The sequence below is a fragment of the Centropristis striata genome, chromosome 18 (assembly GCF_030273125.1).
Source record: "Centropristis striata isolate RG_2023a ecotype Rhode Island chromosome 18, C.striata_1.0, whole genome shotgun sequence".
Classification (NCBI taxonomy): domain Eukaryota; kingdom Metazoa; phylum Chordata; class Actinopteri; order Perciformes; family Serranidae; genus Centropristis; species Centropristis striata.
Genome location: NC_081534.1, coordinates 10393046 through 10420594, shown reverse-complemented (window position 1 = coordinate 10420594; position 27549 = coordinate 10393046). Strand labels below are relative to the sequence as shown.

The following is a 27549-nucleotide window of genomic DNA, read 5'->3' as shown; positions in this document are numbered from 1 at the left end:
TGTTTTGTCTCTCCTCCAGCCTTCCCCGAAATCCCACTAGGATCTTCTCTTCCCTGTTGGAGACCTTCTCCACCCCCCACATCCAGCAGCCATGGCAGATGACGCGGACATGCGCAATGAGCTGTCAGACATGCAGCAACGCGCTGACCAGCTGGCCGATGAGGTGAGAACAACAAGCTCACGGCACCACAATGTTTTCAGTTGTGATGGTGCACAGACATGATGGCATGCAAGCATTTATGCAGACTTACTCACAGAGACTGGTCTTGAGTAAATTTACACGCATTCAAATGTGAAGCACATGAACTGCACATCAGAGAGACTTTGAAATGGCAAATTTAAGAATGTGTCAAACATTAGGGCCCAAAAACAACCTTTTTAGACTGATGTCAGAGGGGGAAAAGATCTCATATTCTCAAAGTGGTAAAGTGGTAATTATTAATGGTTGATATGGTTAATTTTCAAATTGGAATGAAACGTTATTATTTATTATGTGGGTTGTGCGCCAATTGTGCAGCAATATGACTCTGCAAAGGTATTCAGAAGGCTGCGTTCTTCAACAGCTATTTTATTAAAAAGTATTTAACATTTTTATAATTTATACATATACACAAAATTAATTAAATTGCTGACCATATAAATAAAGAACATAAAAAACTAATAAGCTATATTAATTACCCCACGCTTAATTTTCTGCATTTATATTCTAAGTAAAAAAGGTCAACAGATGTATATCAGTCGGACTCTTAAACATATACTAAGAATTTTGAGAATAAGTATACAATAAATAAGTAAAATTTGTTTCTATAATGGTGACAAGAACATACACTCTTTTGATACATTTGTACACAACTAACTGCTATTTTAATCAAACAAAATTATAACTGTATTCTCATAGTGTGTGAGAAAGCAAATCTGAAAATATTCTTCAAAATAGATACAAATCAGTCAGTCCTTAAATGCATAATAATAGAAGTGTGCAGGGCTATGTAATTGTCTTCTCTGGCTGTATGTGTGTTTGTGTGCATATGGGTGCAGCTGAGTAGACCTGCATCTGACTTTATATAACACATAAGCAGCAAGGGAGGACTCACACAAGAACAGAAAAGAGACTCAGACTAGAGTCTGGATCTTATTTGTCTTTGATACACAGAGCTGTACAGACAATGAAAAAATTTGCAGAATTAACACTTTCTATAACGCACATCTATAATGCATTATAAACATACTTATAGTGCATCATAATCTGCTTACAGCACTTTATAAATATAGTTACTGTATAAGCACTCATAAATATTTATAATTCTTTCTTACCGTAATCATTACAAAGCATTTTAAAATTACTTATAAGATCAACTATCATAATACTTCATAACTTTTTAGCAAGGATCATGATGTGTCATAATTGCCATAGTTGTAATCCGTTAAAGTAAATTCATTGTAATGTGATACATCCTACAATTAACATGTTTATAACGCATTATAGACATGCCCTTGCAAAAACAAACAAATAACCAATCATGAAGTATTATGATACTTGACATTATAAGTGTCAAAACACATATTATATATATATATATATATATATATATATATATATATATATAATATGTGTTTTGACAATTATAATGTTTATAACGCATTATAGACATGACCTTGCAAAAACAAACGAATAACCAATTATGAAGTATTATGATACTTGACATTATAAGTGTCAAAACTCATATTATATATATATATATATATATATGTATATATATAAATATGTGTTTTGATTATTGTTAGTAAGCATTATAAATATTTAAGTTGTTATTACTGTTTTAATAAAGTGCTTTAAACAGATTATAATGTATTATAGACAAGGGGTTCAAAACGAATGTTACCTTAGTTTTAATTTTCTTAGTTTTTATTTTTTTCACTGTCTGTACAGCCCTGTTATGTATCAAATAGAAACATTTAAGATCCAGACTCCAGTGTATGTCAATCCTCCCTTGCTGCGTTATATTTTTCCCCTTACTAATGTACCAGAGAAGAAGAAAAACAAAGTAGATTTATTAAGCTCAGCCTTGCGAACCCATGTGTGTGAGTGCACATGACACAAATGTGCACTCTCATGAGCATGGATTGGCAAAGCTAATTGTGCTATTCTGTTCATGTGTAGGAATGAATCTACATGCTCGAGCTTGTGAGTGTGTGAATGTGTGTGTGCATGTCTCAACAGCAGAAGACTCAGTCATGGCCCAGAGCAGATAAGCCTGCACCCCTCCAGCTTCACATATGACTCACGCTGGCACAGCTGAGCAGAATATTAAACACACACACATGCTTGAACATAGGGCATGCACAAAATGGCGGTGTCAGAATAACAGTTTTTGCCTCTGTTTCACTGTTTCACATGAGCCCTCAGATCCACAGAGAGGACGGTAGCTCATAAAATGGCCATTTCACATCAAAGAACACAAAGACAAGTGCCTAAATGTCAGTGCAAGGGTATTTGCAAGGGTTGCTTGACTTCAAATGAAAAGAGAAAATGGGTAAAAAAAAAAAAAGAAAAGAAGAAGAACATAAAAGAGGTTTAACTGCAACAAATATGGCAGCTCAAATCAAGGCTATGCCCCATTCAGTTCCGTACCCAAACACCTTCTGCAGTCTGCAGCGCCCCGGGGATCAGCCGTACCCGCAGCGAGCACAGCAAGGCGAAGCTGTGTCATTGTAAAGAGGACCAGATATCACGGAGCGTCGTCCCTGCAGAGCGGTTCGAGCTAGCAAGCTGTGCTACAGCCATGCTCCCGAGAGAGGAGAAAGGGATAGAGGAACTCAAAGCAGGCTTTTATAACAAGAGTGTAGTTATTTTTATTGTCAGAGCTAAGAGTAATCTTAAGTAAATCACTAGTGAGTTACTGGATCTCAAACATGCAAATTCCATCTATTTGTAATTTTAAGTAGAGCCGAATGATTTAGCATCCAGCCAATATTGTAGCTGGTATATTGGTATCAGCATATACAGGTGCATCTCAATACACCCATAATCATTATAGTTAGAGTAAATTAAATAAATTAAGACATGAAATGTTCCATTCTGTGTATAATGGATCAATATAATGTGTTATTTCCACTTTTTGAATTGAATTACTGACATAAATAAACTTTCTATGATATTCTTCTTACAGAAAATAAAATGCAAGCTTGGGGTGATTTATAAATGGTGTTAGCTATTTACTTTATTTGTATTTATTCCTTATTTGAAGGGTAAATTTTGATGTTACAACCCTGATCCCAAAAATGTGGGATGTTATCTAAAATGTAAATAAAACTGAATGCAGTATTTTAGCTGATCCTTTTCCTATACGAGGCCAATACGCTTTATGTTCCAACTTATAAACTTTTATTTTAAATATACACTCACAGATACATGAAGATGCTTGAAGATACATGAAGATACATTCCGTTTTTATTTACATTTTACACAGCATCGCAATTTGTTTTGAATCGGGGTTGTAATTTAGTTAATTTTAGTTAACTTCTTTATTTTCTCAGTTTTTGTTTACAGAGTGGGTTGATAATGTAATACGTGCATGCAGAATGCTTAATAAGGTTAATTATTCTTAAAAAAAAAGAAGAAAGCAGCCTCCTGAGAACATTTGCAAAGTCATATGGGTGCAAAATTAGAACTATTTTTAGTTTATTCAGTTTATTGGCAGCTATAATCTGTGAAGAAAACATGAAAAAAATCTCACATCAGTCGGGCTCTAATCCTAAACATTAAACTCCTCAGAAATCAGTCGCTGTCACAGCTACGTTCTAAATTCCCATCATAAGGCCGGGTATATCCAATACTTGGTGCAGACACTGTGTCTCTGTAAGTTCATATTGAGTTCATGTCGATAACCGTCAGATATTGATCCTTTTTGTGTCCCGCTGATTGTTCAAATTGACTCCACTTTGTTGTGATACAAGCTCGCTTATGCTCAATCCAACGAACATACATGCTGTAGATGAGTAATCATCGTGACTGTAACTTTATGAATCTGTCAAGTGGAAATTTACTGTATCTTTTATTTCTCCTCAGTCTCTGGAGAGCACTCGCCGTATGCTGCAGCTGGTGGAAGAGGTAAGAAGTCATAAAACTGTTCATTTGTTCATGAAAGTTGAGAGAAAATATGCAGTGACATTGAATGCAGTGTAACAGGAAGTCTATCATGTCTCTTCGAGCAAAGTCTTCTGTATGCAGGACAGGCTGATATATGTTTGATCAGAAAGAAATTCTTACACTTTTAGTAGTTTGAATTTTACAGCTACTTTTCTACTTTTACTACTATTACTATCATAGTATACTTTTGAACGGAAAGAACAGGCACAAAGCATTAGTATGAAGTTAAAACAAATGTTCATACTTTCTGCATAGTCGCTATTGTTAAGTCCTTAGTTGAGAAGTACACTCTTCTAGATGAGATCCTTTACATTTTACAAATTACAATAAGTTGTGCTTTCATTGTGAATCAGAGGGATCCAGCATTACTATTTACCGTTTTTTACACAAAGTCCCCATTATTCTCATTTTCCAACAAAGAACAACATGCAACAGTTTACACTAGAGAAAAGAGCAGAACACAACACACATGAAGCACCCCAGTGGAATACAGTAGGTTGTCTCAGAGGGGAGGAGCTGCATGTATGCTGGTACAGCAGGGACAGTAGGAAGCTTTTCCTTATCTCTGGATAAATGTTTTTACTACAGTAAATCTGTCTGGAGTCATCTCGTCCACATCTTCTGAAGTGTGATTCAGTATCCCATATTGTTACTGGGACGATGAAGTTGCGTTTGATTTTTTAATTTTTTTTTTAACTTATTCTAGTCCAACCCAGTAGTCAGTATAAATGTTGGCATGTGCTTTTCCACAAACCACAGATAATGCTGATTTGCTTCATTTTTTTTAACCACAGCTAGGTTGAATATGAATTTTTCTGAACTGCTGAAACCTGTTCTCATCACTCACCACTACTAGTTGTAAACATGTGATGATCACTCATTTCAAACCGTGACGATCACTATTTTAAATACTTAAAAAAAGACTTTGATTATGGTTAATCACCAAAACCACTTGGTTATGGTTAGGTTAAAACAACAGGGCTAATTCCAGACAAAACTTCCAAGTACAGGACATAAACACTGTCCTCCCGGTTCAAAGTCCGGGAGCTTTTTTGTTTCACAATTCACAATTCAAATTCAAAGCTAGGGATGCACTATATATATCAGTAATACATTTTTGGCTGATGATGTTTTTCTGATAATTACATTATAGCTGATGCATTATTGGTCCATAATACAAAGCTACATTGAAAGTATTTAATTTTAATTGTACAAAAGCCGTAGTGTGTTTGTGATGTTTTGTGTTTGACAGTAGTCAGAACGGTTGTTTGTTAATGATGTCAGTTAGATTTGGTTAGGTCAGAGGTATGGAATATGAAATCCTACATATTTACTCAATACATCTTAGCCTTTCTTACCCCCAGATGTGCATACACTACATTAACTTCTTTTAATAAAAAAATGTGAAATTATTAATTATCATAGAGAAGCAGATAAATATCAGTTTAAGAATACCCTTTAAAAATGAATTGTCAACTGACAGGGAGGCTTGAGACAGGTGCTGGTCACCTCATTGATTTTAAAACTGCTCAATCCAAAATCAAGATTGAAGCTTTAACAAGCACAAGATTTTCAGTTCTAAGTGCTTGAATCCTATATTCCTGTCAGGCAGGACTGAGTGAACCGTGAGTCAACTGAATGACGACATGAAAAGAATACAAAATTAATTAATGTCAAAGACAGAGGATGCACACACACGCACACAGACTTAGTCGATTTTTATTTGTCCATATAACAGTCATTCTGTAATAGAGTGAGAGTGAAGCACAAGGAGAAAGAGGAACAGAAAGCCTGGGAGTGACACATCGACAAGCAGACAGACTATGGGAATGGGGAAATAAAAAGGGAGGCAGTGTGGACAGCTGGGGGTGGTGGTGTCTGACAAGCTCTTGGTGCAGATCTCAAGGTCACATTGATCATCCGTCGACATATCTCACCACGCAGCCCCACCTGTGCTGCAGGCGGGGTTATTACCAAATTGCTTTATACGCCATTATCACACAAATAGCTACAGGGCTGGTGTTCCTTTCTTTCTAGATAACATTGTATTTTATGATATCATTCAGGATTTCTGATATCTATTCGGAACCACAGAAATGTGTACTAATGCTATTGAACGAGGAGATGATGGGTTAGAAAATTGCACTTTAAATTTTTTTGTGAAGGGAAAATATTTTCTGAATAAAAGATAGTTTTCAAATTTGTGCACACCCTTTATGTTGCAGCACATCAAAATAAGTACATACTTCAAATCAGCAGCCCGTAATAAAATGTATGACTTTGAATGAGGAATCTGTATTGAACCAGCTCCAGTCCTGTATGGGATCATGGTTGATTATTCCTTGGAATTTCCCATGGGACACATTTTGACTACTTTGGGATTTGTCCTGGGTGGAGATTTGCTGAATTACAGAATAATTTATACACCAAAGTTTCCTTATTGCTCCCCTCTCGCCTCTCAAATATCAATACGGCTTTCCTCCCAAATTGCTGAGAAGGCAGGGAGGGATGTGTGTGTAATGTCGTGTTTGTGTGCATTCAAATGTGTGTGTGTGTGTGTGTGTACACTGACACACCATAATCTTATTTATGCCTATCAGGCTGAAGCAGGTGCCACATCTTGGTGTGGCGGGTCTGCATTTCTAAGAAGCAGAGAGGAAGAAGAGTGGCGTATAAGCAAGTGTCGCTATCCACCCCCTCTTCACACTCTTTCTACCAGCATGAAAACCTGTAGCCAACCCAGCCTATCTATCAGTGACTAATAGCTTTACTGTTGCACTCCTGCAGGCTCAGCCAGTCAGATGGTTCACAGTCAGGAAGGTATTAAAATGAAAATCTGAAGGCTAAAAGAAGTTCAACAGACAATCTACTTTTCAAATTTTGGGGAAAGGAAACATAGTGTTACTAAAAGGATACAAGAAAACACTAATGCATGGTCCAAAGGTCACACAGCTGCTGAGTCTTTGACAGGAGGGGTGTTGGGATCTTGGGTTATTAATTGTGTCATTTGTACAAGGAAATCCAATGGCATTTTAATGAGAACTCTCCTTTGCTGTCAGCGTTATTTTGTTAATCTCCTGGGGCCGGTATTTCAAAAGTGATCAGATAGGATTATCCTGGTCGGATAGGATTAAATCTAGATCTGATCTGAAAACTGGGTATTTCAAACACGGATCCAGATAACCCTGATCCTGAAGATCAGGATTCCGCTCCGGTAATCCAATCCTCCCTTGAATCCAGATAAAAGGCTGGATTTGGGTATTTCAAAACTCAAGGCAGATATCTGGATCAACTTGGTACCAAAATTTCAGGATCATCCTGATCCCACCTCAGAGGTGGATTTCACTTAGATTGACAAAGTCTCAGCTCCACTTCTCCTAGATATTTTTAGTCAAGGTGTTCATTTCACTTAATCAAGTGTTAGTGTTTTACTTTTAATAATTAAAGTAGCCTAATTGAAAGAAATTTAAAGCATAGTAAAATATTTGACCCCACTTTCTGAAATTGCTGTAAATATATCATGCAGCACATTGAAGCACTTTCAAGGTATATTTTCATGCTTCTGATTATTGAAGACAAATTCTGTCAAACTTAAAAATGTACCTTTAAAATGTCTGGAAATAGCTTGAATGTGATTTTTAAAACATGCAGGAAGGTGTTTGAGTACAAACTGATTATTCTACTTCATCAAATCAGATTATATTTTGCTATAAATGACCATAATTATGTTTAGTGAGAGTCTTCTATATAAGGGAGACAAATTAGGATGAAAAATGTTTCTTATTGTGTCACTGACCAAGCTATATAGCATGAAAGTAATGCAATTACAATTTCAAGCAGTTTCAATAACTTTATTCAGAATCCAATAACATTGAATGGATCAATACAATTAAAGTGTTTCCAAGGATTTCCATCACTCATAGAGACCCGGTTGTCCTTAATAGCTGAGAGGTCCATGGCTGTGAGTGACTCTGAAAGTAAGAAAGAGAAGGTGTATGAGTATATCTTTATGTACACAGAGCATGACATCATCCCCAGCATTACTGGAGCATTCTGACACTTCTAAATGACCCGTATAGTTAATACCGTGTAACGTTACGTTTCCTAAGTACTGCAGCAGCCTGCTCTGTACACATGGAGCAGATTTTTTTTTTTAAGTCTGCCGTGTTGCCAATAATGTAACGCTAATAAACTCTAAACAAGTTGGTGTTAGTTTAAAGAGTTAAGGTATGATGTACGTCCGATTAGTTCCTTTATAAGTTAAACCATAGACTAAAATTAATCAACAAAGCAGCTACCTCGCTAGCCCGCTAGCTACTTAACACACAAGTCAATGAAGCGGAGTTAGCTACCGTTAGCACGGCCGCGTCTCAATTAGAGATCGCTGCGGCCTGGTTTTAATTAGGTGACAATTCAAGAAGTTGGCTAGCATGATATGTTGGTTGGCGTTCGTATGGTCTTAAAACCGCTACACATTAGATGACTGTTAACTTACACTTTTGACGTGAAAGTGGTGCTCACTGCTCCTTTCGTCAGGTAGTCCGCCATGTTTCGATCCCAGAGTCGGAGACACGACAAGATTTGGAAATCCAGATCCGCCCACATGGACGTCACGGTGATCCACTCTGCCAATGTTTTGAAATACTCAGATAAAGTCAGCAGGATCACCTTGATCCATGACTGAGAAAAGGAGGATTTCGTTATCCGGATTATCCTGATCCGGATTACAAATTTTGAAATACCGGCCCCTGGGGGCTATTTTCATGTTTTGCTCCTTCTAATCAATACCAGCCTAAATGGTGACGATGGGGGAGCAAAATATTCTAATTTGTTCCAGTCGGAGAACAGTAAAATCAACAAAATGATCCCAGGGTCTAGTGATGCTAAATTAGTCACTGTTTGGCTTTACAGAAAAAAAAGGTCAACTTATATCTGATTGTGTGTGACTCAATGGATTTCTAATACAACATAGGTACCAACAGTTATGTTGCTGATTTGTGATTCTCCCCCTCTATGATTTTAAGATGTATGCTGTGGATATTTAATGGAGCATTTTGCGAAATAATTTGCTTTCTTGACAAGAGTAGCCCTAAGAAATGATTCCACTTTCATGGCTGTATGCTAACTTCTTGCTGGAGCCAGGGGAGGATAGCTTAGCATAAAAGCTAGCCTGTTTCTGTTAAAATACCAACACAGCCCATAAAATTAACATGTTATTTTACAGGGAGTTACATCCTGGAACTATTTGTTGGTTAGATTTAATGCTAATCTAAGATAGCTAGCTAAGATAGCTGCTGGCAGTAGCTTCACGTTTAGCGTACAGTCTTGTGATTGGTGTCAATCTTCTTGTCTAACTATCTACAAGAAAGCAAGTATGTGTATTTTCAAAAATGTCAAACTATTCCCTTAGTCATGTCATCATAAGCCTCATCACAACTTTTTAAAGACATGCAAGTGAAGCTTTATTTTCGTCCCTTGTGCTAGCTGAGAGTTGAATTGTCTTCCGTTAATTATGTGTTTGCAGTCAAAGAATCCAATATCAAAGAAGGCAAAAATAGCTATAAACAGCTGTAGCACTGTAACATTTTTCCAACTCTGCTTTCTGGTGACAGTGAAGAAGGAAAATGTGGGGAATAGGGAAATTGCTTATTACAGCTTGTAGGTTTCATTAGCCACTAATTCCCAAAGCTGTTGTAGGCTATTACTGACCTCTATTTAATTTTTATTTGTCCCCCCACCCCTTCACCTTTCCTTCGTCCTGGCTTTCCTCGGGGAATAGAGCAAAGATGCCGGCATCAGGACTTTGGTTATGTTGGATGAGCAAGGAGGTAAGTCTGCGTTAGTCACAACATGTGGGTATTATAACTAAGCTTTTCACTTCAACAACACTCATATAATGAATCTGTATTTAGTAAAAAAAATAGATTATTATTATATTTACATACTAGCAGCACCACAAGGGACATTATTATTTATGGGTAGTAATGTTGGTAAATTTATGGAAGCAAAACACTTGAATTAATGGATTGATTGTTTCATATGCAGTTGCTTGTTTTCATTTAAATACATTTTCAAACTAATTCATTTTCTTCCTAATTTCTTCAGAGTAATCTTTTCTGATTTGGGTTTTGATGTAACGCATGGTTTATTTATTTGCCAAGTATTTCTCTTTGGGGAAAATTCCTTTCTTTCAGCTTCCTTTAACCTTTGTTTCCTTTGGCTAACATTTTTCTTTTTGGTTTGCCTAACTGCCTTTGATTTGCCAGCAGCTTTTACATTTTTTATAAGCTAGCAAAGACAGTGAAAGGAAATCCTGAAAGTGCCAAAACATACAGAGGAATATTTCATGCCAGCCACTGCAAAACCCTACAGCTCAAGATTATTTATTCACTGTTTGGAATCCAGTGGGATGAATGTGTTGTCCCTGTGGCACCCTATGGCAGAGTGACTTCTGGGCTGTTCTTAGATCTGTTTGTGCTATAATCTTCTCCATGACTACAGAGGAAAAACTGATTTTGGTCATGTTGGTGCATACTTGATAACATTTAATGCCAACAGACATTTATAATTTATCACATCAACTACTGAGCCTTAATGAAAATAAGTGGCAATGCATACCTCTATAAATATACCCTCTTATATGGTCCTGGTTAAGGTCACTTGTTAAATTATTACAGCTTGGCTACTGGCCATTTCCTCTAAAAATGAGTGGAAGCCTAAATGCCCAAACAGGTGCGAGAAGAGCTAAACTGGCAATGCCACCCTGCTAACACTCCAGAGGTGTAAAAATACAAGAGGTGGATGAAAGAAAAAAAAGAAAAACGATCGATTTAGCTGGTAATGACAAAATACTCACTCCTTTATCAACTCATATGTTGCTTCGGTCCCTGGTGACATGTTTATTAATGAGCACCCCAACAACACACATTGGATTAAAATTAAATAAATTAATACTGGATGGCATGTAAACATGTTATGTAAGAGAGAGCTGTAATTGCACCAACACGCTTGTTCACTGAGGAGGATGAAAGCTCTATCCCTCCTCTGACCATCCATTTATCCCCTCATCCCTGGTGTCCACACTACTCTGCACCCGCTGGATCACCACTCCAAAACCAATTGCAACGGCTGGCTGGACACAAAGGAGGCTGTAAGCCTGAGCTGACCTCTGACCCTGCATTATTGACTTTGTGCAGGCTGAAGAGCCTGTAGCTCTCAGGCACTTGATACTTGAAACAGTTATAAAAAGGTGTAGAGTGTTTTTGAATGTTTTTTTATTTTTTTTAAGAAATAACATTTTCAGGCCCTGAACATTTTTTCTCAACAATCACTAATAAGTGCTGCATAGTTAATGGCCTTACCCCACTACAGTCTAATAGCACTGACTCAACATGGACTCTTTCTTGGTTGAATATATTTACATAAATACATGCCAACCAGGGATTTTACAAATCTGAAAAAGTCAATGAACTACTTTTTGAATCAGCTCCATATTTAACTGTGCCTCACCCTTTCACACTCTGCTTGCACCATATTTCTTTTAATCACAACCAGGATGATACAATTCTTTGTGCTGTGGAATAGTCACCAGCGCACCATCCACCACATCCGCATGACAAAGGCCCTCACGCCCATAAACCAGAATCTTACCATACTTGAAATCCTTTCAGTTACCTTGAACATTTGCCAAGGCAGACAAAGCAACAGTTTATTCAGTAAAATAAGCCAGCTATTTTTGTTGCATTGTGGCAGCAAAATTTTATTCACCAACGCTGGTTTTAGAAAGAGTTTTGAGCCTCTTCAATGGTAATAATAATCATTCCAGGAACATTTTTGGTTCATATAGAGGTTCTTCTATGGCTTGGTCAGACCAAAGAAAAATAAACAAATAAATACATAAATACATAACTATTATTTAACATGGACGCATTATTTTGCCTTAGATTATACTGATGCCTTAACAGCAAAATAGGAGCAGCTTTAGCTCACATTCTTTGTGAATAAAAGACATATATAATGCTGGCACCACATTAAGCAGCTCTCAAGTGCGATTTTTTTGCTTTGGTCTGATGAAATTCTAAAATATGTGCTCTGAACACACAGAGCAGTCTCTTATTGTCTAGGTCTTCGACACTTAATGTATCATAGAGAACAATTTATAGGGAAGCTTGGCTGATTTTCAACTGGCTCTGTGTCATTACAGTTATCCCTTACCTGCCGGCAGAAGCCTGCCAGATGATGCATAATGATATTGTCTGGTGGGCTTTTGTTAGTGGGAGAGTGAGGAGTTACAGACTCTGGCAGCACAGAAAGAAGCGGCTGCCATTCATGTGCATATACTGCCAGCAATGCATTGACACAGAGCCGGTCAAAAGTTGGACTCGGAAAAAGTTCCCTTTTAACCCATTGAAGCCTGGAAAGCGGATACGTCGTTTTGTAGTATTTGTATAAGTTCTCAAATACCTTTTTGTATTTCATTTCTATCTGCTACAGAGGCTGAAAAATCTATTATTTAGTAAAAGAGTTGACAATTTTTTTTCCAGAATTTCCAGAAAATTAGAGGCTTATTTTATCGCCCAGCGATTTTTCAGGCCTCAATGGGTTAAGGAAAACCATTTGATACCCTTCTTATATCTGTACACTAAGTGCGAACCAAGATCCAGGAGACGGTTAGCTTAGCTTAGCTCAGTATAAAGTCTGAAAGCAGGCGAAGGGGGGGAACAGCTAGCCTGGTCTGACCAAAGGAAACAAAATTCAGACACAAATAGCCCTGAAGAATTGCTGTGGTTTTACTGGGGTTGTGTACAGTAGCTCGTCTCCCCTGAATCCAATCTTTAATATAAGTTGGTGCCAGAGAGCATATTTTGTTACCTTCTGACAGAACCAGGCTAGCTGTTCTAAGCTTTATGCTGATCTAAGCTAACCAGCAACTAGCTCTAGTTGCTGGTTAGGCCCATATTTTGCATAAAAACATGAGACTGGTGTCAATCATCTTTTCTAACACTCAGCTAGAAAGCAACTTGTGCACACCCCATTATCGAGCAATTCCTCGAGCATCAGTGTAAAAAGATTTTAATATTAAACAAAATTCTCTAAGAACATTGGGAAATAGTATTCACTGTCATTTCTTTGACTTTTTTGAGCTTTTTATACCATTCTCTGGCCCCAAAATCCGCAAGTGCACATAATTGTCATTTATCCCACCAAGTCAGTGCATTTATTAGAGACATACTGATCTTTCACCCTAACACATGCACATACACACCAGGGTTCACACACGTGACTCAATTACTGCTCGTCATAACTCATATATCTGTCAACCAGTCAATGAAATTCATTCCACTACTGTCATTCCTTTGTCCTGACCAGAGCAACTCGATCGTGTTGAAGATGGCATGAACCATATCAACCAAGACATGAAGGAAGCCGAGAAAAATTTAAAAGATTTAGGGAAATGCTGTGGGCTTTTCATATGTCCATGTAACAAGTAGGTACTGACAATGTGCCCCAAAGGTTCTTTACATATGTGGTGGCGTCCAGTTCTCCTCTTTTTTTTTTTTTTTTTACTTTCTTTTGTCACAGTGAGTGTCTGAAGTTGTTGTCTTCTCTCCTTTGTTCTCTTTATCTCTCTCTTCCTCTCCTCTTCCTCCTTCTCTCTCTTCTCGTGCTTCGTTCTGTGGGGGATAAATGACTTGTGTTTAATCAGAGCAACTGGAGCGCATCGAGGAGGGAATGGACCAAATCAATAAGGACATGAAGGATGCAGAAAAGAATTTGAACGATCTAGGGAAATTCTGTGGTCTTTGCTCCTGTCCATGTAACAAGTAGGTGCTGCTTGCCTGCCTGCCTGCCTGCCATTTAAAAATACGAAAAATATCTAATAAATCAAAATATAACCGAGGTAGAAGTGACATCACAATGGCCATCAGCCAATAGTCCGCTCTGCTCCATCTTCAAATGAAGTCTGACTCTGTCCCTTTCACACTGGAGGCCATGATATGCTTTTAAAGACTTTCTCTCCCATACACACAAACAATACACTGTACTATTAAAGTTGAACTGAAATTAGTATTCTACAAAACAAACTGCAGCTAAAGTGCGCAATTTTCCATTTGTCAGAAAAAGAATGAAACCTTTTTTGACATATGCTTTTGAAACAGCGCCTATAATGCAATAGGTTGGTGTTTCCCACAGCAGTGTCTGATTTGCATTTTAGGAAGAATACGCTGTTAGTCCACATAGTCCACATATGCCCCTTTACAACATTCTACATTTTTGAGATTTGAGATTTTTTACATCATGCTAGTTTATATTCTTCTTGCTAAGCTAACTAGCTCCCCGTCAGATGGTGGAAGGTACTAAGCATAGCTTTGCTAGTACCTAAAAGTAACAGACTCCCTCTGATTACTTTTTGTTCCTACAGAGTCATGAGCAACTTGTACAAGCTCCTCCCCTACACCACCAAAATATCTCTGGTTCCTGAACCAGTCCTGTTAGGGATTCTTGGAATTTTGGTGTTATCATGTGAACCAGCCCTTGTTTCCACCAGTTTTTTAATAGAGCAATTTTAATCAATTATCATGGTCATCAATGGTGGGCGATGCACAAAGCACAACTGTTACTGATAACAGATTTTTTGGGCCGATGCCAATGCCAGTATTAGGAAGTAATAAATTCAGATATCGATATATGTCTGCTGATATAGTATAAAGTCATGTAAGATCACCATTACACTCCTGTTGGTGTTATAATGTGTTTGCAAAATTAGCTAAGTCCTTTGTTAAGTTTGCTGTTTCATGCAAATGTAACATTTGCTGATGACAGCTTTTTTTTGCTACAGTGACTTTAACCTCTTGTCCCCTATGTTGATATACATTTATAGGATTGGAATCGTTAAGAATAACTTTTTTAATGCTCATTCTGTTGTTTGTAAGTCTGAGCGAGCTCTGCTACTGTGTATGAAACCATTTCTAAATTCCCCAAGCATCTTTTTCTGCATTATAATTAACTGGATTAGATGAATGCCTTAATCACTTAAGGCATTCATCTAATCCTAATTTCTAAGCAAAAATTAATTTAAATTTCAGTTCGACTTTAATGCAAATTCAGACAATATGCAGACATATACTGTTGATAATTGCAGGCACATACAGCAGTCTTGGGTTCTTACATCATATCTCCCCCAGACTGGCCTCTGGCCACAGTATCGCAGAATTCATTGCCCTCCACGACTAGCATGCATCCAATAGTCCAACAGTCTGAGCCATCGCTACTTGATTGGCCTCTGACCCCAACACACTTGTTTATTTGCTGCTACTTGTTCACTATATATGTCCAAATAGACTGGGTTAGGCCCAAATTCTATAAAGACAAGTTCAAAAAGTCCAGTCCTTCACATAAGCTCTTCTCCACTCAGCCAAGGCCATGGTTCATCAATAAGTGCCTCTCTTAACACCCTTCTACCAAGGGCCCTTATCCAAGTGCCCTAATCTCTAAGCTTCCACTCCTCCAAACACCTTTATAAGCCATCTACATGCAGGTGTAGCCAGTGTAGAAGTCCCACTTTTAACATTTGTACTGATTCCTCCAGAAGAAGATTTCTTTTTTTAATTTTTAATGCAAAGTGACGAGTGGAGGGGACTTCTACAATTACATCACTGTAGCTGTTGGGCTTTCCAAATGTTAAATCACTAAGATTCAACCAAAAGAGCAGGGCTAGGGCTCCTGAAGCATCTTGGCACTGAGATCATTTTATATGTTGACTCCAGATGGAAATTCAGTGATCTTCGTCCCAAAATGCCTTTGGTCAGCCTGGTCCAGGACTGTTTGACACTTCTCCTCATCTGCATGATCTCTACCACCACCACACCGCTCTAACATCCAGCAGATCCTCACCTCTTTGCAGGCAACAAGACCTTTTTGTTTCCCTCTGAGCACCCCCCTCCCCCACCACCATTTTTGAACCACCAAGTGCCAAAGACATGGAATGACTGACGAGCATGACCCTCTGAATGCTCATGCATGCATGACAATGCAACTCATAACAGCAATGCTCCTCATGATGCTGATATTAACAATGAAGGTGATGTTGATGATGTTGATGGTGATGATGAACAAATCTATGTTTTATTTACCATGAGCAGCACAAAGCCTGGGGGCTTCTCTTCTGCTAAACAGGGGATAATCAGCAGAAAGATAAAAATAATTGATTTATTTGTCTTTTTTTTAAATGTTCTCTGGGAAGAAAACTGAGAGAAAAAGATTTTGTCAGCTTGATTTCCAAGTTGTTTTCATATTTGGACACAACAAAAGTTTCAAAAATTATACCAAAATATTCAAGCAATATACTTTCATAAAATTGGAAGATACTTTAAGATAATTACAGCCATAATTCTGTGATATTATTGACTGGACCAAATCCAAAGCAAAAATTAGACAAAATATGTCAATTGAAGTCCTTTTTGTATGAGAAAAGAAGGCAAGGAAGGAAAAATGGTTAAAAAAACGGAAGAGAAAAGAGGAATGCAACATGACAACATTGTCAAATGCAAGATGGAAGGCAGTGAACACATCACAGGAAGGCAAAAATGACAGTATGACACATTCAAAGCGAAGGAGGGATCTGTGTTGTTCCTGGGAGCTGGAAACTGGGTTAGGACACATGCGCAGTGAGATGTTTTCAGGGATATAGTCATGTTTGATGTGTAAATGGGTACATCATGTCAGACTGCGCATGTACCTCGTACTACCCGTGTTGTTACATGGCTCCGCGTGGCGATCCAGCCCACTGCCGCCTTGTTTTTCCCCTCTGGTTCTGCTGCAGTTTCTCTGCAGTGCCACCTCTCCTGCAGAGCGCTGTGCTAAATAAGCCTTTATCCAGGCTTTATCCTGTTCAACATTACTGTTCGCTAAGCTCCCTCTCCCGCGGGGAACTCGCTCACATGTAGGTCAGCCATATCAGAGAGTGGCATGATAGCCTGCTGGGAAGTTGACTCAAGCTGAATGCACATAAAAAGACAAAGACAAAACCGACACATTTTTGTTGGATTTATTTCACCACTCAGGAAGTGCGACTTAATTCCATCAAACATGCTGGGTTTAAAAAAAAATCCCTTTAGCTTGCTGGCTGTCTGTCAGAATTAGCCGACTCCTGGTTTTCTGACACTTAATACATTTGGATTCTGGAAGTCTGCATACCACCGTTAGTGGATTTTGATTGGTGGATAGCTCAACTTGCAGGACACTCAGGGAATGAATTAGATAGATTGAGTTCTCAGTTTTACCACGGGATCCAATTGTCATATGATCTAATCAGATCATTTCAGTTCAATCACAGCAAAGCTGATTAGAGAACTGCATTATACCCATTCTGAGACTGCAGGGAAGCAAACTGCAGGGAGACCGAACTGGATATAAAATTAAAAGAAAGTGATGTAAAAGGAGAGGAGAGGAGAGGAGAGGAGAGGAGAGGAGAGGAGAGGAGAGGAGAGGATCAAAGGGAAGGGAACTAAATAGCTGGAAAGAAATAAGTACAGAAAGAAAGGACTCAGACATGGGTAGCGTGTGTGTTTACCACACTGGTGTGTGTCAGCAGGGAGCCAAGCGGAGCCTTGCCTCAGTCCATTTGTATTAATAAAAGCAGTGTAGGAGGCTGAGCCATCACCATTCTCTGATACAGGGAGAATACATATACACTACAGTCTAAGGTTATACAAAACTCAGCAAGTGATGCTACACTACAAGCAAAGAATTGATTATATTGCTGAATTGATGAAAAATATGCATATATATGACATTAATTTAGAGAGAGAGAGGTAAAAAGTAAAATCAAATATTCATCTCTTACTACTTATGAGATTGTTTTGGTTTGACTTGTCCAGTGTGGGAGGTATCTGCTGTAGAGATGTATGCCTTCCCTCAAAATGGGCGTTTCTCAAATCCATGAATGCAAAGCAAACGGACTTGTTCTTGCAGTCCTTCTTGGAAGAATGAGCTCTCAAGGTCACAAGCACACAGAATGCTGTGTGACAGAGTGAGGCGATGCCCAGCACAGAGACCGATGATGAACAGATGAAAATGTTATTCTTTTTTGTTTCAAGTCATTATTATTATCATGATAATATTATTTATATTGTTTTCTGGGACCTAAATTTGCTCAATATTGATTTGTTGATAAATAATTAATAAATAGTTAATAACTATATACACAATTGTTTTGTGTATACAGTTATTAACAGTTTTATTATGATTTAATAGATCACCAACTTTTTTAGTTAGAAATAAGCCACATTTGATGACTGTGTACAAGTTTTAAGAAGTGTTACAACTATGTTGCAGATTCCATTTAATTGAGTAATCAATGAATACAATGTATACGCTTTTGTGTCTCCCTTTTAAGTCTAAAAAACACATGCCTTCCCTGAATGTTAACACTTTAAGTATACCTTTTGATTTATCTATCATACAGACTGGAACAAAATATTTATTTATCTAAGAGAAGAGAAGCGAGCAAGCAACTTTTGCAGGCACTTGTCAGTTTTCATAAAACTTTTGATATTCAAAATTTACACAGTTGATTTCTTGGCTAAGACAGTCTCAGAAATGCATTTAGTGATTTAGTGAACATACGAAAATTGTAATGTAAAAGAAAAAAAATTGCCCCAAATTTAGAAAGAAGGCAGACATCTCATGGCTGAAACCTATAACACTCGGTAACCCACACATTCTAGACTGATAAAAATCATCCAAATATGCTTTTGATTTAGGGTGAAGCTTTAAAATTAGTTACAGATACCATAACACCAGAACTAAAGAAACTCTAGCCCCTTTCATAGTGCCGTTTCATGCAGGGACATTTACGAGTCTGTATCGCCTCGCCTGCACTATGAATGCACCAGAAGCAGGATGCCGGGATGATCCCACCAATTTTCCGCCTCCAGAGGTAGTAACAGAGGCGGAAAACTGGTGGGACTGTTGGAAGCGGGACCACTATGAAGGCATGACATCTAACAAACACCTCCCATCTGGTCCAAAGTCATCGAATCACTGTTCACTGCTGCCGCCACCGCTAACTGTGCACATCGCCCACCACTAATTGTAAACAAACCGGCATGCTAACTGTACCAATGGTGTCATCCCCTGATTTTGAACAAACCGGCATCACTAGCTGTGCACAGAGGTGGTTGGTGAGTTCGGTGCTTGTTGTAAACAAACGGAGATCGCTAAGTGAACACATCCTGCTGCAGCACATACACATTGTACTGCTACGGAGCTAACTGTGTAGCCTATTAGCACTGTGCTACTGCGCAGCACTGCTGCTGCTCTGTTACACGTCTCCTCCCACTATCCTTCCACCTCATTCCGCGTTGGCAGACTGCACTATGAAAGGGCACGAATATCATGCCTTCATGGGATCACTATGAACGCCCTAAAGTGAAAAGACGGCACAGACCTTTCCGGCAATATAGCGGGACATATGCGGGACCGCGTTATAAAAGGGCTTCTAAAAATGAACCTCTATCTGTTACCTTCCACTCTATCCCTGACTCTTTTATGCCAAAACAGACACTGAGTCTGGTGGTGTGAAGTTTGACAGGCAGAGTGAGGTGACATTTACAAAGCCATGCAGCCGAACTGTGATTGCATATCCTGTTAGCACAGCTGTATTTGTCTTTCTACTTTCTACTCTTGAGACAGAAGCTGATAGAGATGAATCCATGGGATGTGTCAGTGCCATCCTTATCAAACTCTTCACTCCAACTGCCTTATAATATCTAACTCTGAGAAGAAAAGCAGTGATCTTTTAAAACCTCGAAGCGAGGGTGGGGGTGTTACAGTAGGTCCAAGAGAAGTTAACCATGGTGTTATTCTCTGTTCACTCCCTCCAGTTTCTTGTTTTCTTTTGTTTTCTTTTGTCGTTTGGCAGTTTGTTCTCCACATTACTCGTCGTCCCTCTTAACAATGTGACAAGTCCTGTACACTCTGTGTTGTGTGTCTGCCAAAAGCTTGTCTCTTCTCTGTTTTCTGTCACACTGGGACATTTTACTGTGGGAGTGGGGGTGGTGGGGGCATAGGGGTTTTATCATTGCTCAACACAGAAGTGCTAGTTTGAATACTTAAAACAGAAAAGGGAAAGGGAAGGGGTATTGTAAAACACTGAGTCAACCCACATGTTAAAGCTATTAAAATGCATGTCTAGATTATACCAAACAGACAGATGTGACTTGTGCCTGATTCTGAACAGTATGTTATATACCTGCAAGCTATAACATCACATACATTATTATTGTGTAACAGCAGAATGAGCCTGTCCCTACCAAGTCCAGTCTACCAACCAGTCTGTGCCTGCTATGCTTTGCTTGACTTAGTCTAGTCCCCACCATATATTTATGTGCTGAATGCATGAAACCAAATAACACCTTTGTGTCAGCTGATCACGCTACATACTGATATATATATATATATATATATATGTTTATATATATGATGTTGCAGCACCTCCAATCCAAGGCTCTCTGTAGATTTGACTAATGGGAAGCCAGCATGGTTGAGGTACATGGTGAATCGTTAAGTCAAACTGTTGAGTAACTGTCCCTCCTCGTCCACCCATTCGCTGTCGGCGGCCAGGATGAAGAGTGGAGCAAGCAAGGCCTGGGGGAACAACCAGGATGGGGTGGTGGCCAGCCAGCCCGCCCGCGTGGTGGACGAGCGCGAACAGATGGCCATCAGCGGAGGCTTCATCCGCAGGTAAGAGGGGAGCTTGAGATTTACCTATTGTAACACCTAAGATGGTGCTAGGGAGTGTAAAAGTATGGACAGAAAGAGGAGTGGATGTGGTTTGTACATTTGAAGGTGTAAGGGCGCTTTCACAACCCAAAGTTTAGTCTGTTTCAATCGGAATCTGGTGCGGTGAGATGTAGAGAATTTAATATTTCGAAGCTTCCAAACTAGAGGACAACAAGTCAGGAAATCTTCTTTATAGCAACACTCGTGGCATCAGCTGTGTTTTGTGTTTAATGTTAGTATGCTAACACACTAAACATAATTTCTACTTCACATTAACATGTTAGCATTGTTATTGTGAACATGTAAGCATGCTGACAGAAGTGTTTACCTTAACTTACCGATAGGTTCGGAGTACAGTTTAGAATACCCCTTTAAACTAATTTGGTGTGCAAATGAAGGTATTTCCAGTACAACAATATCTGCAAACTACAGCTAAGAAATGCTGTTTCCATAGAACTGTTGGACTTAAACATTGCATATTTTTCATCAGCTTTAAGTCTTGTGAAAAGATCACAAGAGAAAGCTGGATTTAAGTGGAAATGAGTAGAAGCAGAGGCGAAGTCAAGAGATTAATACATTCTCTCCCACTCACTTCTTGTCTCAATACATCAGTATTTTCCCTCAGAAAACTTGTCACTTAGAGTTTGCCCGTATTATTCTGCATCATTTTGTCCTAGACATCATTTTGAATCAAGGTTGAGACCTTGGAAAGTTAGCTTGAAGATTTCATTCCATTCTCTTATGTGTCTTTGGTTCGTTTTGGTTGTTGGCACATGCAAACATGTAGAGCCATAATAGCAATAAGACATGAATAAAATTATCATTATTACAATAAACATGTTTTTTTTTTTTTAATACTTACAAGTTAGCAAAATGATGATACAACACAAAAAACACATAGAAAGCACAGAGTTGAAAACACATAACTATAGAACAACAAATGACCACATGGTCAAGAATGTTGTGTGTTTGTTGTGTGACAATCAGTACAGATCATAGTTTGTATATGTAGGGAATCTGCAGAATCTACTGCCAGTAATATAAGTTTGTGTTACATAGCATTGTCTGTTTCAGATGTGTATCTCTGATATGTGTACATGGATTTTCCAGTGAACACAATGGTGTTTAGAAGTCATATTGCTCTATAAATAGAATCAGACCAAAATAATGGTATTTATTACTATGACTGTAACATTACAGTCATCCTGTTCGTGTTGTTTTCTCATGAATGAAATCTTTATTGATACTTAATCGCAAAATGAGAATAAAAATAGATTAAAAGAAAAAGAATACAGTAGTAAGATTGAATACAAACTGCACTGCCCAGGATCCTCCTAGTGTCCAGATGCCTGGTCTGAGGTCAGATAAAGATCTTCAGAGACAAGGAAAATATCAGAGGTGAAATGTGGCCACAGAGGGAGAAGGCAGCGACTTCATAACCTGGTCACCACGGCAATATGTGCTGTGTGTGACTTGGTGTTTATGCAGATGTCACAGTATTTAAATCTGCCCTTGTGTGTGTTTATGTGTGTTTAGGGTAACAGACGATGCCCGGGAAAATGAGATGGACGAGAACCTTGAGCAGGTGGGAGGCATCATCGGTAACCTGCGCCACATGGCCCTGGACATGGGCAACGAGATCGATACCCAGAATCGCCAGATCGACAGGATCATGGAGAAGGTACGACTCAGGACAAGATCTAGATTTTAGAGCAGTTTATTTTGAGGTAACATTTATTTTTTGTACATTATGCATATAATGTAGCTTCATTTAGGCCCACTATGATGTGATACAGGATTTTAAATGTAATATTTGTAAAGATAAAGGTCACAACATTTCACATTTCATTTTAAAACAATGATGTGACATCAAAAACATCTCTTTTTTATTTATTTATGTCAGGTCTTAATCTCTTTCAAGAATACATTTTAGGAAATGTAAAGCGCAGGACTGCTCTAATTTTAACTGCAAATAAAAATGTGTTCATTCACATATGCTTCCCTGTATTTCTATTGATATAGCTATCATAACTAGAGGTTGTTTAAAATAAAACCATATGTTGACTTAACATGCTGTGCAAGAACACTGATATTCATGATGTTCATGTAGTTATTGTCCTATTAGTATAGAGAATGCGAGTACGGGGCGGCTGTTGGTAGAGCGTACGTCCAGTAACCGGAAGGTTAGTGGTTCGATCCCCGGCCATGGCAGCCTACATGTCGAAGTATCCTTGAGCAAGTACTGAACCCCAAAAATCGCTCCCGATACTGCGTTCATTGGTGTGAGAATGAATTCCAAATTCCAAATGGCAGGTGGGTTGTTACATACTGCAGCCTCGGCCACCAGTATGAATGTGTGTGTGAATGAGCGTAGTGTGTAGTGTAAAGCGCTTTGGATAAAATCGCTATATAAGTGCACCCCATTTACTCACAAAAAAATTAAAAATCATAGGGCCTGAAATGCCTTTTTGATGAAATCTTAAAGTGAATGATGCATTGCTGCCGAGGGTTATGAGTTTCATCGGTACTGATGACAGAGAGACATTACGCCTTCTGTTCTTACTTTCCCAATAAAAACTCTCGACATACATTGCATCACAGCTTTCCAGAGAGAACTTAAATGTACTACTATTGTAGTATTATACTGCTATATTATTATACTTATTTTAATAATAGGCAACTCAATAAAATAGCTTGCAGTATAAACACTTAGCGTTTTAGTACACTTTTCAAATAGAGTAATTTAATTGTCATACAATAGCTGCAAGCAATGTTAGCAAACATTGCCATGCTAAGTTGCTAACGTACTATTAACATTAAATGAGTCGACGACAGCTAAATAATCTAATGTTATGTATTGAATTCAGTCATTTGGAAGACGAGAGCTGTTATCTCTGGTCAAAAAAATCATAATCAAAATAATATTGAGCATGTTGAATGTAATTGGCAAATGTTATTGTGTCTGTACGTATTAGCTTGATGGCTGGCATGAGCCGCTTTGTCACAGTAGAACAAGAAAGATATTTCAAGTTACAATGAAAATAAATGTGATATGACATGTGATACAAGTGCTAATGTACAAATCAAATCAAGTACTCAAGTATTCCTGCTCATCCCTACTAAATCCCAATGTCATCAGTGGTTCTGTTAACTTGCATTCTGATACTGCTTTCTTCTGTCTTTGTCCCCTTTTCCTTCACCCAGGCTGATTCCAACAAGACCAGGATTGACGAGGCCAACCAGCGCGCCACAAAGATGCTGGGCAGTGGCTAAACGCCCAGAGCACAGAGCGTGATCGTCCCGGCGTCCCGCGCCGCACATCTACAGGCGCCGACATGCTTTCATCATGGTATTGACCTTCTAGGTTTGCACACATGCACATATCACCTCCCCTTCCCATTGTAAATGTTGTTCTGTGTGTTGTCTGTCGAGCTTTTTCAAGATGATTGTCCTCGTAAAAGATGATTTCTTATACTCCGTATATCATTCTTTCCAAAGGTTGTATATAGTGCTGACTTGATGGCTCTCTAGCTCACCTGTGAAGTTTTTATTCTCTTTATCAAAATATATATATATCATAAATTATTAAATATCATATATAATATATATATATATATATATATATATATCAAAGTACACTGCTCTGGATGACAAGTATATAATAGGAATGCTATACAAGCTGTTTGTTTTTATTCCTTTTCCTTTTCAGTATCTCAGTATTGTCTTAGTAAAACTGTGTCATTCCATTTAGGCTACTGTCATGCTCCTTATTTTGGTGTTTTCACTACAAAAGGGAGGTGGCTGATGGAAAAACAGGAGTAATGATTTACTAAGCGACGGTACAGATGAACGGGATTGCAAAAAGCACTTACAATCAAAAGGCAGTCATTGGTACATTTTCCTTCATCGCAATCATACTGAGTTACTGTTTAGACAATGTGCAACTAGACTCTCTGTAGCTGTATTAGACATTGCATTCCAAGTGATGTGAATTGTGCGTTTTCTGCATGACAAATGGTAGATTTTAGTCTTATAAATAAAACCTGTCTGAAAAATATATATAAAAAACGATAACATGGCAGTAGCAAATTGACAAAACGCATGCTCAGTATTAGGACACAGTTGATCGTTCCATACTCCTGCAAGTTTGCAATAGTGCCACTCTTTTTGTCTCGATATATTTACCGACTGTGACCATCTTGTTGTAAAATAATGCAAAAGGGATCAAAAAAGTGTGATGAAGATGAAAAAATATGAGGACTTGGGGTTGTATTGCAAAAAAATGACCTGTTTTCTAAATGATTATGCAGTTCAGTGATGATGATGTTGATTATGTACTGAAAGATGAGGACTGGTTGTGTACTGTAACATAGGTTTTGGATGCTCTGAAAAAAATAAACGTTTGCAATGTAAAGCAAAGACGCATATTTCTGAGAGACCTTACTTTTATAAGAAGACTGTATCTGTAAGTTTATTCTCCCTGTGTGGTTTGTTATTGGTAAAAATAATGATCATATTGAATAACAATAACTATACTCTGAAACAAAAAAAACATACAAAAGGGTTTTTTTGTTGCTTCTGTACTTTAGAGCTATGCACACCAAATCGCCAAAATGTCGAGTAGTTAGAGTAAGGTGATTAAATACCTAAACCTGAATGACACAATAGGTTAAACCGTGAGATTGATGTCCTCAACGCATGTAATATTAAAGACTCCCTCTCTGTATCCTGTCAGTGTGTGAAGTGGTGGACATTTTGTAGCTAGCTGAATTGATTAAAAGTAATAAACCCTAGTTGCACCTGTGTCTGTCTTTATTGCTCCTGTGAGTCGAGAGTCTCTCTCTCTAAGGTCCAGGGTGATATTTACAGAGACACAACACTCAGGGTACGCATTTGTGCATGTAAAGTAGTACTGATGTAGCAGACAGTCCACCCAATATCCTAACTGCAGATCATGATTTAAACACTGACAGTCAAGTTTATTTCTATAGCACATTTCATTTCAGACTCAGTGTGCTTCAAAATAAAATCAAAGCAAATATCATATACATGATGGTATATATACTCGGTCGCCCATAAAGTTTAATTGTGGTTTCATTTCCACTGTGATATGTTTGGAAGAGGTTGATTAATAAACTTTTTAGAAGATATGCACTTTATCTGTCAAGAATAAATCAAACTCACAATCATTTCATGGAAAGAGGTAAAAAATGTTTTATTTCAACTTTATGGGCGACCGTGAAAAATAAGAACATACAAGAAAAAAGGTATTGCATATATAAAACATTTTTTAAAGGATTACAGTGAAAACTACTTGTACTTGACTTGAGTATTTCCATTTTATGTAATTTTTATACTTCTACTCCACTACATTTTGAGGCAAATATTGTACTTTTTACTCTACTACATTTAGCTGACAACTTTAGTTACTTTTCAAGTCAAGATTTAACATGAAAAACAAGATCAATTTAAAGTGATAAGAAATTTTTGTATATTAAGTAGTTAAACTGAGCCATATCTTTAAAAAATGAAAATGTTGCTTATATAAATGCATCAATACAAATAATCCAATAATATATTTAGAATATATAAAACAATCTGATTGGGGACATTCTGCATAACAAATACTCTTACTTCTAATACTAATATGTTTTTACTTTTACTTAAAAAAAAGTGTGATATTAGTACTTTTACTGAAGTAAGGGATCCATTACTTCTTCCAACACTCGAGTTATATAATTTCATTTCATTTCATTTTCGCTAACCCTAACCCCCAAAAATCATTCTGCTTAATAAATATTTTAATTGTTCAAAGACACCATATCATATTCTTGGTTATTAAATAATGAATTTGCAATCACAATATCCATGAATACATACACAAATAATGAATGAATAATATAAAAAAATTCTGGCAGCAACCAGGAAACAGTACACAATATAAATACATAAAGCAGCTTATGTCACACAGGTAACAGGTAAGTTATTAGAAACAGACATCGCTTCACGTGATTAGATTTCCCAATATGTCTCTGGTGGGAGGGACTAAGACATGAGAAAAGACACAAATGAGGAACCATGGAGGCAGTTAGGAGACACATCAATGTTGACACACCTAAGTACCTCTAAACTTCCAAAGGCAATCAAAAACCACAAAAGAAAGCTGACACCTCCTGCACAAAGAGGACTTATCAGTACAGAGAGCCCAATCACCAGCACTTACTTATTGTATGTTTCACGACATGGGTCAGCAACCTTGTTAATCAGTGTGCCATATCAACATTTAGGTTTACATTAAGTGTAATTATGACACTACATCAAATTGTATATCTGCAACGGATCTGTTATTTTATTTGGCTTATTTATTCCATTCATATAGGCCACTGGTTCCCAACCTGGGGGTCCCAACACCCAACTAGGTCTGGCCAAAACCTCACAGGGGGTCAAGAGGGTTTCTTGATTTGAAGGGGTGTAAAGCTGCGACTAATGAGTCCATCTGGTACTTTTGGAAGTACTAAAAGGTTATGAAAAGGTCAAATAAGAGTTGAAATCTTTAACCCTACTAACCTTCTAGCAATCTTGTTAATCAGGAATAAACTTAACATATAGTTGTA

At 37.9% G+C, this 27549-nt stretch overlaps 1 protein-coding gene and 1 long non-coding RNA gene across 2 annotated transcripts in view; one reads left to right on the top strand and one right to left on the bottom strand.

Annotated features, from left to right (window-relative positions):
- snap25a (synaptosome associated protein 25a) overlaps positions 1-25728 on the top strand; it is a 46558-nt gene extending 20830 nt beyond the window's left edge. The window contains exons 2-8 of the mRNA XM_059355746.1: positions 20-163; positions 4070-4111; positions 9930-9978; positions 13857-13974; positions 20777-20896; positions 22472-22616; positions 24140-25728. Of these exons, the coding sequence (XP_059211729.1) occupies positions 92-163; positions 4070-4111; positions 9930-9978; positions 13857-13974; positions 20777-20896; positions 22472-22616; positions 24140-24208 (615 nt within the window). The 5' untranslated portion in view covers positions 20-91 and the 3' untranslated portion in view covers positions 24209-25728. The remainder of the gene's footprint in view (positions 1-19; positions 164-4069; positions 4112-9929; positions 9979-13856; positions 13975-20776; positions 20897-22471; positions 22617-24139) is intronic.
- On the bottom strand, positions 7354-9920 carry LOC131990663 (uncharacterized). The gene is made up of 2 exons (XR_009396076.1): positions 8646-9920; positions 7354-8121 (listed from the first exon to the last, which is right to left on the bottom strand). It is a non-coding gene; the product is annotated as an uncharacterized LOC131990663 (long non-coding RNA).
- Positions 25729-27549: the final 1821 nt, after the last annotated feature.